The following is a 13,202-nucleotide window of genomic DNA, read 5'->3' on the forward strand; positions in this document are numbered from 1 at the left end:
ATTGAGTCCTGTCTTCTGGAGCCTGTGGAGAGATTGTCACATTAGTGCTCAGCCACTCCAGGGCAGGACTTCTAAATTACATCAAACTGGTGCTGAGTTGTTGTGACCTTCCTATCAGTGCTGGTAGAGAGCCCTTGAGCCGCTCTGCAGCTGTGCCAGGCAGTTCCTTTGAGTCATCAATCTAGAAACTAACGGTAGGTGAAAGTCTCTTGGTCCTCTGGGACCCTCCGTGGGTCTGTAGTGAAGCTGAGCAGTGCAGGGGAACAGACTTAACCAGGATGGTGGGGAACGCGCTTAATCTTAGTGCTGAGTTTCTTTGCAGAGGAATTTTACATAGTGATCAGGTGGGGGAGTCACGAGTGCTATATTATTCCTGATTATGTCTTTTTGCCAGTGTTCTCATTTTGGGGGTGGTCTCCATGTGTCCTTTCCTGTTAAGAACAGTGGAAGTTCTTGCTGTTCACACCTGTCTTTTTAGAGGGTGTGCAGTGATTTAATTGCTGTTTATTTTAACAGCAGAATGACTTGCCAAAAAAGGATCTGTATTATCTTCCGTCTTGAGCGAAATTGCTTTTGTTAATTTGCTCTATAAGCAAGTGATCTACAAAGCAGTCTTCCCTCTGCATCCCTAATCAAATTGTTTGGTGTTTTGATGATAGAGATGATACAGATTTCTACAGCTATCAAAGGACTTTTGTAAAAGCAGCCTCCTGCTTTTGCCCTTCCTTTGCTCCGTATCGGAGGACAGGGTGGGGAGTTGTGTAACATGCCCGCTGGTTTCTCTTGCAGGAGCATTCTTCCTCTACGCAGGGTTCGCCGGCCTGGGACTCCTCTTCATCTATGGCTGCCTTCCGGAGACGAAAGGGAAAAAGCTAGAGGAAATTGAATCCTTGTTTGAAAACAGGCTATGTACGTGTGGCATGTCAGATTCTGATGAAGGGAGGTATATTGAGTATATTCGGGTGAAGGGAAGTAATTACCATCTTTCTGACAACGACGCTTCTGATGTGGAGTAATTTTCAGCTGCTGATGCATTTAATCATTTAAAAGCCTTCTGGGGAAAGAGCAGCTCTTTGATGACCTCACTGCCCTGCTTCTGGTCTGGTTCTCCTTTCTACTGTCTAGTTAAAAATGCCTTCGTATTCAAAAATGCTCCCTTCGGGAGGCAATTCGATATGCTGGGGTTTTCTTGATAACCAAAAGCAATGGCTTCCAGAAATGATCCAATTCCGTGATTATATGAATTAATCAAGCAGATGCTATTGCACCATCCCAAGATGCTGAGCACAGTGCTCTGTACCAAATGAGCAGAGAAGGCTCTCCAAGATGGTTAGTGGTTCTCCTTACCTTCCATACTGACAAAAGGGACAGTTGTACAGTGGCTAATCCCAAAGCAGCTGAGATCTGTCCAATTCCTGTTCCTTAGCAGCTGAGCATAAAGTTCTGCTACACTGTACAAAAACTGAGGAATGCATAAGCTGCTGTGGGGGGGATCATTTAAAAGGACTGACTGAGCTTGAAAATACCAGTATTTGCTCTTATGTATTAGAGGGAAGATTTCCCTCATCTACCCCGATAGAATTTCACTTGTGTTTGTGTGTGAGGAGGAGCAGAGCGCCCTGCTCCCCAGGCTGCTGTGAGTGTGTCTCACCGCGCCGGGTTACCCCCGGAGCGAGCACTGCGCGCAGCAGATGGGATCTGTGAGACCAGCCGCCAGCGTAACCTCTTGCTAGCAGTAAAGCAGACCTCAGAATGTGACCACATGTGCAAGTGAGCAGGTATCTGTTGCTAAGTGCAAAGCAGAGGCATCAGTTAGTTGGAAATAAGTCGTTTTGTTGTTCTTTTTTTGCATTTGGGTGTGTGTCTAGTTTTGAACATGAAGCATCATGAGCTACAAGAAATGAAGGGAAGGGACAGGTTTTGTGCTGCTGAGTGCGCACAGATCCCCCCTCTTGTGCCCTTCACTCACGAGTAATCCCACAGCCTTCAGGTTGCATGTGCAAAGTAAAGGGAGCCCAGCAAATTTTTCCTTCAGATGCCCTTAGTTAACCAAGGTCTTACGGGATCTGAACAACAAAATATTAGCAATGGGCGGAAGCGTGTATCTCATATTAATTGCCTTATTGAAGCATTGCAAAATTGTCAAGAAAATGTCAGGCACAGACATCAAGGTGGCTGCCTTTAGCATGGAAATGAAAATCTGTATGGTGTTTGTTCACTTGCCATGATTACTTGCCTTGGAAATTGAATTTTATGCATCTGCATAAAATATTGTGTATTTTTTCCTTGCTTTTTTCCTTGCTTTAGTTCTTCAGAGGTATGAGTTTGAAAGCATCAGATATTCAAACTCTTATCTTTGATATATTTTGTTCATGAAAGAACGCGAACCCCCCTGCTATGGCCTGTTCCCCATACTTGTGGTAAAAATACAGTTATTTTCATTATGTAAAGATGAAGGAAATTGTTGGGTTCATTAGCTTTTATAGATACCATTGGTGAGCTTTTCTTGGGTTGAAAAATACTTTGAATGTACAAAGTACTATGAAAATGAAACTGGGCATTTGTTACCAAATTATTTTCGTTGGATAATATAGGGATTTCCTTGTTGTTGGAATGATGAAATCTGGTGTACTCTGACATTATGCTACATAAGGGGGGTTCTTACACTATTTAATTACTGAACTTCAGTATTTGGGGTGTGTTTTGGGTCATTTTCTTTTTTACTTGATTAATGTAAGAAAGAGTTTTTAAAAGGACCATTTGAAAGCGTCCCTCTGTGGTTTGGCTGGAAACAAAGCGGCAAGCTGTAAGACAGGGAGCTGCAAATGAGTCGTGGTGGAGGGACCCGGAGCATCTCCTGGCGCAGCGAGAGAGCTGGATTCTCAGGCCTTAGATCTTTCCTCTCCTTTAAGCGCACAACATTTTTATGCTCCTAAACACCAGCTGTTGAAAATGTTCAGGTCTCCAAAACCACATCCCAACAGACCCTCTGCAGAGTATCCCCGTTAGGCTGGCTCCGCTTCGAAGCCTTCCCCAAAGGTGCAATACCTGAAACGAGAAAAAGGGACACTCATCGCATGCGAGGACACCCTGGTTTTCAGGTTATGGAGGTTTCTTCTTGTCCCTGAGAAGATGTGTCTGTCAGGACACATCTCTTTCAGAAGAGTCTCAGTGTCAGAGCAGCTCAGGGGGCCGTTGTTCCCACCAGGGACTTCCCGGCACCCGGCACGGGGGCAGCTTGAGCAGGTCCCTGTGGGTTTGCAGGCGCCATGCGCGGGGCCGCGGCTGCAGGAGGCTGTTGCTTTCCTGGGGTGTAGCCGAGCAGGGTGAGCAGCGTCCCGGCTCGCTGCTCCCTGCGGCCAGGCTGGGCTCTCCAAAGGGACCTGGTGGCACTCGGCTCGCGCTGGCCTCGGCCACAGCTGCGGCGTCTTATCGAAGGCATCTCCAACGTTTTGCACCCCGTGCCCCTGGCTTCGTAGGCGAGGTGGTTAAAGCACTAGCATTTTACTCGAGGGTGCAGAATGTATCGGCTTCTTTATCGTCACTCCCCGCTTCCCACCCCAAAAAGTTGGTCTTACGTCTTCCTTTTAGGGTTGCTTTCTCTAGAGAAAACATTCCATTCCTTGGGAACACCTAGTGACACCGAGCGTTATGTATAATAAAAACGAGATCAAATAAATACTTGAAATTAATCTTACACAATTAGGGTTTTATTTTTAGGATCTGTGAACATTTATAATGTATGAAGAAAATTAAATGAATGTTTCTATTTTGCAACAGATTTTTTTATATTTTTTGCATATTTTAAGTTTTGAGAGATTTTGCTAAAGGTAGACTTACTAACATTCCAGATCAAAGAACAAAAGTACAATGTAGCTGAATAATTTCTTACGACAGGGTTTTAATTTCTGAAGTAGCATAAATAGTGTATTTAAGCACAACATGGTTTTATTAAAAGCTTTCTGCAGAAGATGTGAAACAGTTTCTTCACAAGGCCTGCACACTTAATTCAGGTATTCTGTGTATCAGGAATGCTAATAGAGCTGGTTGTACAGTTTTGCATGAATTGCTTATTGATTATATACCACAGATTGATGTATTTTAATACATCTGATGCTTTTAAATATTTTGGTCTAAGAGCAAGCATAAAAGAAACAATTCCTGATGTATTTTTAATCTTTTTAATTTAATTCACTTTTAGTAGTTTGTTACCCGTTTTGAAATATTAAAATTATATTTTTATTTGAGGTAATTTGCAACTTGTCCCTTCCCCTTGTCGTTTGTTGATCAAAGTCAGTTTTTAAAGCCGGTAACAAACCCGTTTAGGAAGCAGCAGTGGAGCCAGCCCTGGGACTCGTTGTGAGAGGCACCGTCCTGCTGCTCTTCCCCGTTGTCACCCAGTGAGCAGTGGCGACAGGCGGACACGCTGTGGCGAGGGGGTTGGTGAGCAGTGGTGACAGCCGGACACGCTGTGACGAAGGGGTCAGTGAGCGGCGGTGACAGCCGGACACGCTGTGGTGAGGAGGTCGGTGAGCGGCGGTGACAGCCGGACACGCGGTAGCATGAATGTTGCTCTGGCGCTGCCTGTTCTGTGCATGAGATGGAAAAGGCAGCGTTTTGCAGCCGAGTTTGGGAAGTTGAGAGTTTTCCTCTGTGAAACCTCTTTTGCCCTTCTTCATCCCTCGGTTGGTCGCTGGAGAGGAACTGTGATTCTCAGGGGCTGTTACGAGGCTCCTCGCACTGAGCGGGTTTCCCTCCCAGAGACGAGGGTCTTGGATGCAGCCCCAGGGCCCAGAGGGGTAACTACAGCTAGGGCTGTACTTCTTCATACCGACCTCTCTGCTCCTTGCCTTTAGCGCTCTTCCAGCACGGCCTCCTTGAAATGTTGCTTGCATGGGCGGCTCTGCTAGCCAGGCATTACTGAGCAAGGAAGAGGCAGAGTGTTCACAGTACCAGGGAGAGATCTAGAGCAGAAATGAGAGGGAAGACAAAGTTCTGCTACGCACTTTAAAGAGTAGGGTATTTGTGCACTTTTTTGGAGAGTCAGGCTAACCAAAACCCATTCCTCTGCACTGGGACGAAAAGAGAGCTTTGTGTACCAGGCCAGAAGCAGATAATCCCACAATATGTGCTTTATGGCAACATGTGTTTTTATTGCGGGTAACTTTTACAGCTTACATGTAGCTGCTGCCTATAAAGTGACTGAATTGTTCTCTGGATTTTAAGAAGTCACATTTTTTTGTGCAGAAATCTTAGTGGTTTTCTATCAATCTTCATCGCCTTGCATACAGTACAGTTAAGCATAATCCACAAAGTGGTCTAGGTTGTAGCAGTGTTAAAAACGTCAGCACAGTAAAATCTAGGTGAACATTGTTAAAGAAATATTGTTGTTTGTGATACTGGGGGTAAAACTCCTTAAAGGCAACTATATATAGATTTTAAAAGTCTGAGAAAATGGCAGTTCCTATCTATTTTGTGTATGTTTTCATATAGAGAAGGAGTTTTTTATGTGCCAATAATCATTACTGTAGTGTTTTGTAAATGGGTGTTAATGGTGTTCCAGAGTTCTGTATATGAGAATATACTTTAGCCACAATGACCTGTTAGTGTGACAAGCGGCATCTCTTTAATCCTGCCCCTTTTCTCCAAGGTGTTCACGTGTCTGCTCAGCACCAGTGTAGGTTAGCCCAGAGTCAGCCCTCAGAATCCAGAGCTCATCCGAATCCCCCTTTTTCTTACATTGCACTGAAAGGATAAGTCAACTAGAATGATTGGGTATGCACTTGGAAAGAAAGCTTAAGCTATGGTTCAGTTACACCCCTCACTTTCATTTGGATATAATTTTTCGAAATTTAGTTTGATGTTTTCTCGTATTCATACAAATACGAAGGTGAGCACTGCTGAGTGACAGTTATCCATAACATGCATTTACTTGTAAATGAAACATCAGTTTATGAAGTGTTCCGATAAAGGCAAGTTTCTCTTGCTGCCTTGCGCTTTCCGCAGACCTTGGAGGGGAGCGAACATCCTCCCACAGGAGGAGCGTCGCGTTGCGGGACGGGTCCCCAGCGGGGGCAGAAGGAGCCGCTCCCAGCGCCGCAGGCTGCGGCCTCTGCTCAGCTTCAGGCACTTGAGTAGCGCCCAGGGACTCGGCAGGACTGTCCATGCGTTGGAAACCTTCCTGCGCTCGAGTGTCCTGCGCGTTCGGGCGTAGCTGGGAACTGGCACTAGTCACACATCAGCTCTGCGTCTGGAATCGTTCACCCCTGCAAAACCCCGACCTGGATCTTCCTGGGATAAATTCTGTGTAGAATATTTGAAACATTATTGGGGACCAAATCTGTAGCAGTACTTTTGTTTTTGATAATAACAGGCATATGAAGCCGTCGGGCCCACTCTAATCCCTGGGTGCATGTTACATTATTAGCACAAAGCAGGTTTTGGTAAAACCAGTTATCAAATTGTCCGTTCAAGTTATTTCTTAACAACGTCAAATATGTGCCATTTCCTTCTGCAGCCAGTCGAGCCTATAATATATGAAAGTGTTGTACATTTTCTGAAACATAAGTGATGTAAAATTATTTAATGGACTTCTGTTCTGATTGCTTTACTGAAGTTTGGTCTTTACATAAAAATATCTTCAAAAAATTGTCAGTGCCAGAAGTGTAAATGAACAAAATAAAAGGTGAGATAGTTAATTACAGAGTCTTTCCCGGGCTTTTATTTATTCTCATGCTCAGGTCACCTTTCAGAGCTGAAAAATGCCATAGCCCAGCAAAATGAACTAAAGTAGGGCAGGAGCATAAAATGGCCTTTTGTAGGCATGAAATAAGTGAATGAATGAGAGGAATGGTTGTGAGTAGTGTGTTTCAACCCAGAGAGTGTGTTGGGGTGATGGCAGTCCTTTAAAAACTGACAAATTTCTCTTCGTTCTTGGAGGATTCAGTTAAAGACCTGAATGCAGCCCTGTGAGGCCGCCCTGGCACAGAAGCTCTCCTTGCCGCCCTCCCACTCCTCCAACGCCACTTTTCCTCGGCCGGGACGAGGGTCTGAGCGTGACTGTGACTGCCACTGCCACCATGTGGGGCGGCAGGAGATGTGAGCGCCACGGTGAGGTGGAAGGGCTGTGTGCGTTAGAGGAGCTCTGGGCCGTGGCCACACGTGGGGTGGGCGCCGCAGTGAGGTGGGAGGGCTGTGTGTGTTAGAGGAGCTCTGGGCCGTGGCCACACACGGGGCGGCAGCGCGTGCACCCCTCGCAGCGCCAACCCTGCCGTTCCTGTGGGATACCCAGCTGGGTGGAAACGGGTCCTGCTGCTCCCTCTGATACCCATGCGAGATCACCAGGAGATCCAGGATCACCTCGGACTCTGTCGGAGCGCTCCAACCCGTGACAGCGCTGCCACTGAGAGCCCAACGGCCTGTGACGCTCCTCTCAGGGCTGTGGAGAGGCAGCTGTTCTGCGCTGACAGGCCGAGCTCTTCGGGCTGCTTGCTAGTGCTCACAAATGCGACCAATGGCTGCTGTTTGGCTGCTTGTCACCAACATCACACAGCAGCCGTGGGGAGGAATGAGAGGTGGCAACTCCGCTGTCAAGCAGCCCGTTTCCTGCTTCTTCCCGTTCCTCCTGCTCCAGCTGCTGTCACAGAGCAGTTACTGATGGACGTATCTGCTGCGGGGATCCTGACACTTGCAGAACTAAGCTGCAGGCAGTGCATTTGCCCCAAATCTTCTGAGAGGGATGTGAGTGTCCTCAGATCAATACCCCTAGGCACCAGTGCTGGGCGGTGCTTTGATCCCAAGGTGCCTCCTGTGTCATGTTGGGGCATTTTAAGAGGTTTGTCAGTAACAACCCCTGAAACACATCCCTGTCCCGGCCCCCCGGCGGTCCCGCTCCCATCCTTCCCCTGCCGCAGGTGCACATCCAGCAAATGCCCTGAGCCAAAATGAATAAAGGCACCTCCACCCCCATGCTCACAGGTAAGTTAACCCGAACACGGCGTGGGGGCTGCTCAAGGAACCAAGGCAACGCCATGGGGGAACAAATACGTTCTCCACGTCGGTTCCCCACGTCGCGCTGTTGTTACCTGGTCTCCAGGGCAGGATTTCACTCGTGTGGTTCAGAAGTGCCTCGTCTGGCAGAGCAGAGCCTACCTGTAACCAACAGCGAAGCGCTGCACTGAGCTGGCATTTGGGAAGCTTTTGCCTGTTCGAGGGTTAACTGCTGTGCTACCAGATGTGTTTTCTGCATCTTGATCCTGACAGAAGTAGTCAACAAATCTCCTTAGAAAAACTAAGGAGGAAGGGGCCTGTTCAGCTGAAGCATTTTCCAGGAGACCTCCAGGTCTGAGTTTCTGGAGGAGGAAAAACACCCATCCGTGTTCTGCATGACTCAGACCTTTCCTCACCTGGCACGTCTGGTTGTTGGTGCTTTCATATCTCATGAGTGTGCTAAGAGAATTCATAATGCTGGGGGAAAAATAAAGCCAGGTGTGTTTTATGGATCAGTAAGAAACACACTGCATGAGTAAGAGTTAAAAATGTTCAGCACAGCCCTGCGATGAGCTAGTAGACCTCATCACCGCACAGGGACGGGCTTAGGTGTATTTTATCGCAGCATTAAAATGGACCGTGTAGAGGAAAGGCCTCTAAACAAGCCCTGCTATGTGGACTCCTCATTAGAAAAGGATCACGTCTTAGAAAACACGCAGATCCATGCAAGACCTGGTCCGAAGAACTTCCCATCTGTAGCCCAGCACCCGTGCTCCCTGTGGGGTTTGGGTCACGCCGGCTCCGCTTGGGAGCAGATTTGCCAGGGAAACAGGAATGCAGTGGGCGCAGCTTTGTGCACACAGAAGAGAGGGGCTGTTCCCGCCCTGAGAGGCAAGGAAGAAAAATGAAGCCCCCTTTCAGCAAAGCTGTCAACCACATGGCCATTCCCTTTGAGGGAGGTTTTGCACTTGCTTTCATTTCATCAAAGACGGTGAAGGGGGATGGTGCAGGTGGGGGGGGTCCGTGTCTGGAGAGGCAGCGAGGATTTTGGGGCACATCAGTGGGGTGGGTAGAGGCGCACACGCAGCCTCAGGGCGGGGGCCTGGATTAGCGAAAGCTGGTACTGAGGTACCGAGGCTGCTACGGGAGCTCTGCAGGACCGGGTTGCCAAGGGAACAAGGGCAAATCCCGCAGCCTCCGAGGGAGGGAGCAGAGAACGGCCTGCAGGGAACGGCCTGCGGAACGGCCGGGAGAGAGCACGGGGACCACTGCCACGGGGAGGGGGGGGGCCTCTGCCACAGGGAACATGGGGACCTCTGCAACAGGGAGCGTGAGGACCTCTGCAATGGGAAGCAGGGGGACCTCTGCAACGGCGAGCGCAGGGACCTCTGCCACGGGGAGCGTGGGGACCTCTGCCACGGGGAGCGTGGGGACCTCTGCCATGGGGAGCGTGGGGACTTCTGCAACAGGGAGCACGGGGACCTCTGCATTGGGGACCTCTGCAATGGGGACCGCAGGGACCTCTGCAGCAGGGAGCACGGGGACCTCTGCAGGGGGGAGCGCAGGGATCTCTGCAATGGGGAACGGGGGGACCTCTGCAACGGCGAGCGTAGGGACCTCTGCCACGGGGAGCGTGGGGACTTCTGCAACAGGGAGCACGGGGACCTCTGCATTGGGGACCTCTGCAATGGGGACCGCAGGGACCTCTGCAGCAGGGAGCACGGGGACCTCTGCAGGGGGGAGCGCAGGGATCTCTGCAATGGGGAACGGGGGGACCTCTGCAACGGCGAGCGCAGGGACCTCTGCCACGGGGAGCGTGGGGACTTCTGCAACAGGGAGCACGGGGACCTCTGCATTGGGGACCTCTGCATTGGGGAGCGCAGGGATCTCTGCAGCAGGGAGAACGGGGACCTCTGCAACGGGGACGTTTGCAACGGGGACCGCAGGGATCTCTGCAATGGGGAGCGTGGGGACCTCTGCAGCGGGGAGCACGGGGACCTCTGCATGGGGGAGCACAGGGATCTCTGCAATGGGAAGTGTGGGGACCTCTGCAGCAGGGAGCGCAGTGATCTCTGCAATGGGGAGCACTTTGGGAGGCCAAGAGGGCCCTTAGGTCAGCCGACTTAGAGCCCGTTAGTGCCTCTATGTACTCCCCATGCCACAGTAATCAAGTTTCCTTTTGATCTCCTTTTGATGAAAACAGATTGAATGGCTTAATCTCTCTCTACAAGTCTTTTTTTTTTTTCACTAGTACTCAGGTATTTGTAGGATTGTTCTTTTAAAAATATATGTATTTTTTTGGCAGCTCTTGGGAACCACGCTCTACTGTCTGCTGCTCAGTCCCGCTCTTCCCATCAGCTGCTGCTTCATGGTGGAGCAAAGGGAATGTGGAGGCTTAGGTAGCTCCTCCAAAGCAGGAGCAGAAAGCACAGAGCTATAGGAGGCACTTCAGGCCTCCTATAGGCAGGGGTGGAAGGACTCATCCTAACTACAAATGTGGCCGATTGTGTCACCTTGCTCTGCGGAAGGACACGGGCGTCTCGGGGCTCATGAAGTCCTGGCGATGGGTGAGCAGAGCCGCTGCGGGCACTGTGCCCCAGGACCGCAAGCTGAGCTGCTGCTGAGGGGAGCTGGCGGCACCCGCGGCTGCTGGGACGTGGCTGCCCAGCCTGTCCTGAACACAACTAATGGCACTGCCGGGCTCTCCTCAGGCTCCGCAGGCCAAGAACGGAGGCCTGGTGCACTCCAAACTAGGGGCCACTGGGCCAAGCGGCGAACACGGCGCTGAGCACCACGTAGGTGCGGGGTGTGAATGAGCACTGCTGCGGCAGGAAGGAGAGGGCTGGAGCGAGTCAGTGCTCAGGTGCTCGTGCACCCCGAGACCTTCCTGCAGCTCAGGCCCCCCAGCCTTGAAGGAGATCCCGTAACGGGGACTGCAGCCTCACATGAACCTGTGCAGGGTTCAGTCATGAGACTGAAGAAGAGCAGCAGAAAGGGCATTTGCTTTTGCAAATAGATGATAATTTGGTTGCAGAGTGTTAATACTGTTTTTTCTAGGAAGCGTGATCCTTTCTAAATCAACTTTCTGCTAAAACTCTTAAAAAGCCAATTCACAAACAGTTTCCACCTGAGAAATTATCAGCTGTGTGAAGACTTAAGCTTTTCATTTCCCACAATGATAATCCTTGACGAAAATGAAAAAGGATTTCTACAAAGTTCGTTGAGGCTCTTGGTACAATAATTCCAGCTTTACCTGCCACCGGACTGAGAGGATGTTCTGTGGCTTGGCCGAGTCCTTGTTTTGCAGGAGCTGTAATTAGATCTGGTTTTATAGGAAGAGAAGGTTGCCAATGTGCACTTCAAAACGTGCAGTGCTCCTGCCCAAAGCCTAAGGTAACATTTTCAATAAGAAACTCTTTCTTTCTATCTATATTAAGAAAAGTTCAAGCGCCAGCACTAGAATGCTCCCTGTTTTGCTTAATTACAGGTATCCTTTAGTCATTTTCCTGAGGAAAATTCGGGTTATAATTGATTCTCACCATCCACTGTTAAAGCTCCCTGCACCTCTGTGACCTCCGCAGAGGATTATCTCCCTTCCAGGATGACAAATTTGGATGAAAAAGGAGGGTCTCTGCTTATGCAGGTGCCTTAAAATTTATCCAGTGGCTAAAGAGACCGAGCTGCCTTATTTATTATCATTGCTAGGACACACACTACAAAGATAAATGTCTTTCTTTTGAGCCATTTAGTGACTAGAGGCCAAAAAAAAAATTAATTGGATTTGATACATTGCCATCCAAAGGCCTTGGAACGTGGCTATGTGCTTTGATGGACACATTCCTGGTAGAGAATTATGTACACTATGGACACGTATGCAACTCTTAGACACAGGCAGGCAGATAACGCGTGTCTGGAGCTTGGCTGTGTAATTTTAGTCCTTACCGGGGGGCTGTGCAACCTCGACTGAACTCCAGCTACAGCTGGAAAGAATTTGAGGGCTTCCATAGAGTGGCTTAAGTGCAGCGCAGGAAATAAGCTGTTATCTGAAAGGCTGTTATAAGCTGAAAGGCTCTAAATTATAGCAGCTCTATTGGAGCTAATTTAATGGAGCGGCATTACTTAATTTAAAACCACCCACATCCACATGGATCCTCACGATGCTGTCAGGTCTCGCTTCATGGTTTGGGTATCCATCCTCCCGGCCTTGCAGTTTCCTGGGAGCAGAGGTTGATCCTACCCTGCCCTAAAGGTGTTTGTTGGCATTTCAGTGGCTCGGTTTATTCTAAAACTGAATGAAATTAAGAAGTCCCAGGAATTCAACATTATCCAGCTAACTCCAAAACTCAAAAATAAAATATATGGTGCAAGAGCTTTTAGGTGTAGCCGCCACTGGCCTGCGCCACGGCAGGGGGCAGCAGCCGGAGGGAGCTCGGAGCTCAGCACAGCGTTCCAGGGCCAGCACCCGCCATCCAAGCGGGATTCGTGGCAAATCCAAAGTATCACCCAGGCACATTACACCCGCTGTGAGGATAATGATCAGTGTCAGTTCAGCTAAGGAAGTGACTAGGGCACTTGCTCTGATGGCAAATTGTGGCAATGCAAAAAAAATGCGCTCGTACCAGGCCTGAGAGCTGGGCAGTGAATCGGCTGAGTGGTAGTTACGTATTTTGGAAGTCTGGCCATTCCAATTGCCTCCCGTGGATGTAATTTTTATATAAAAGACAATATTATTGCCTCCAGAGGCACAAAAACCCACTGAAATTTCTGAGGGATGCTATTTTTAAAAATAAGAGGTTGGCATAAACCTGCAAGCTATTTACCCCTTACCACCAAAAATGAAACACGTCAGAAAAGAGCCCCTAGTTTGCCTAGTTTGATGGTGTGAGTGGGGCTCAGGCCTGGCAAAGAGTCTGTTCTGCTGGCTCATGTACAGACCCTCATCCCCGAGGCCTTTTATAACAAAATACAGAAATGAAAGACACTGTAGAAATAGGAGCAGTAATTTTTTTAACAGCGTCACCAAGGCAGAAACCCCAGCAAATCAACCCTACAGGAGAAAGTCTCCTGCCCGTCAAGCCAGGTCTCTAATGCAGTTCTGGACTGAGCCTGTTTTGTCCAAATGGGATCGCTGCACACTACAGATGTGGAAATACATATATGTGATATATACACAGAAGACTCCCTGGCAGCTTTCCTAGATGTTTTAAAAGGAA

The 13,202-nt window shown here is 48.9% G+C and overlaps 1 protein-coding gene across 1 annotated transcript in view; it reads left to right on the plus strand.

The window, feature by feature from the left end:
* Positions 1-1,124, plus strand: part of SLC2A13 (solute carrier family 2 member 13) — a 124,180-nt gene extending 123,056 nt beyond the window's left edge. Inside the window, exon 10 of the mRNA XM_088533223.1 lies at positions 790-1,124. Within this exon, the coding sequence (XP_088389349.1) occupies positions 790-1,016 (227 nt within the window). The 3' untranslated portion in view covers positions 1,017-1,124. The remainder of the gene's footprint in view (positions 1-789) is intronic.
* Positions 1,125-13,202: the final 12,078 nt, after the last annotated feature.

Source organism: Tinamus guttatus, unplaced genomic scaffold (assembly GCF_059628265.1).
Source record: "Tinamus guttatus ecotype Peru unplaced genomic scaffold, ASM5962826v1 Tinamus_guttatus_pri_ptg000489l, whole genome shotgun sequence".
In the NCBI taxonomy this organism is placed as follows: Eukaryota; Metazoa; Chordata; class Aves; order Tinamiformes; family Tinamidae; genus Tinamus; species Tinamus guttatus.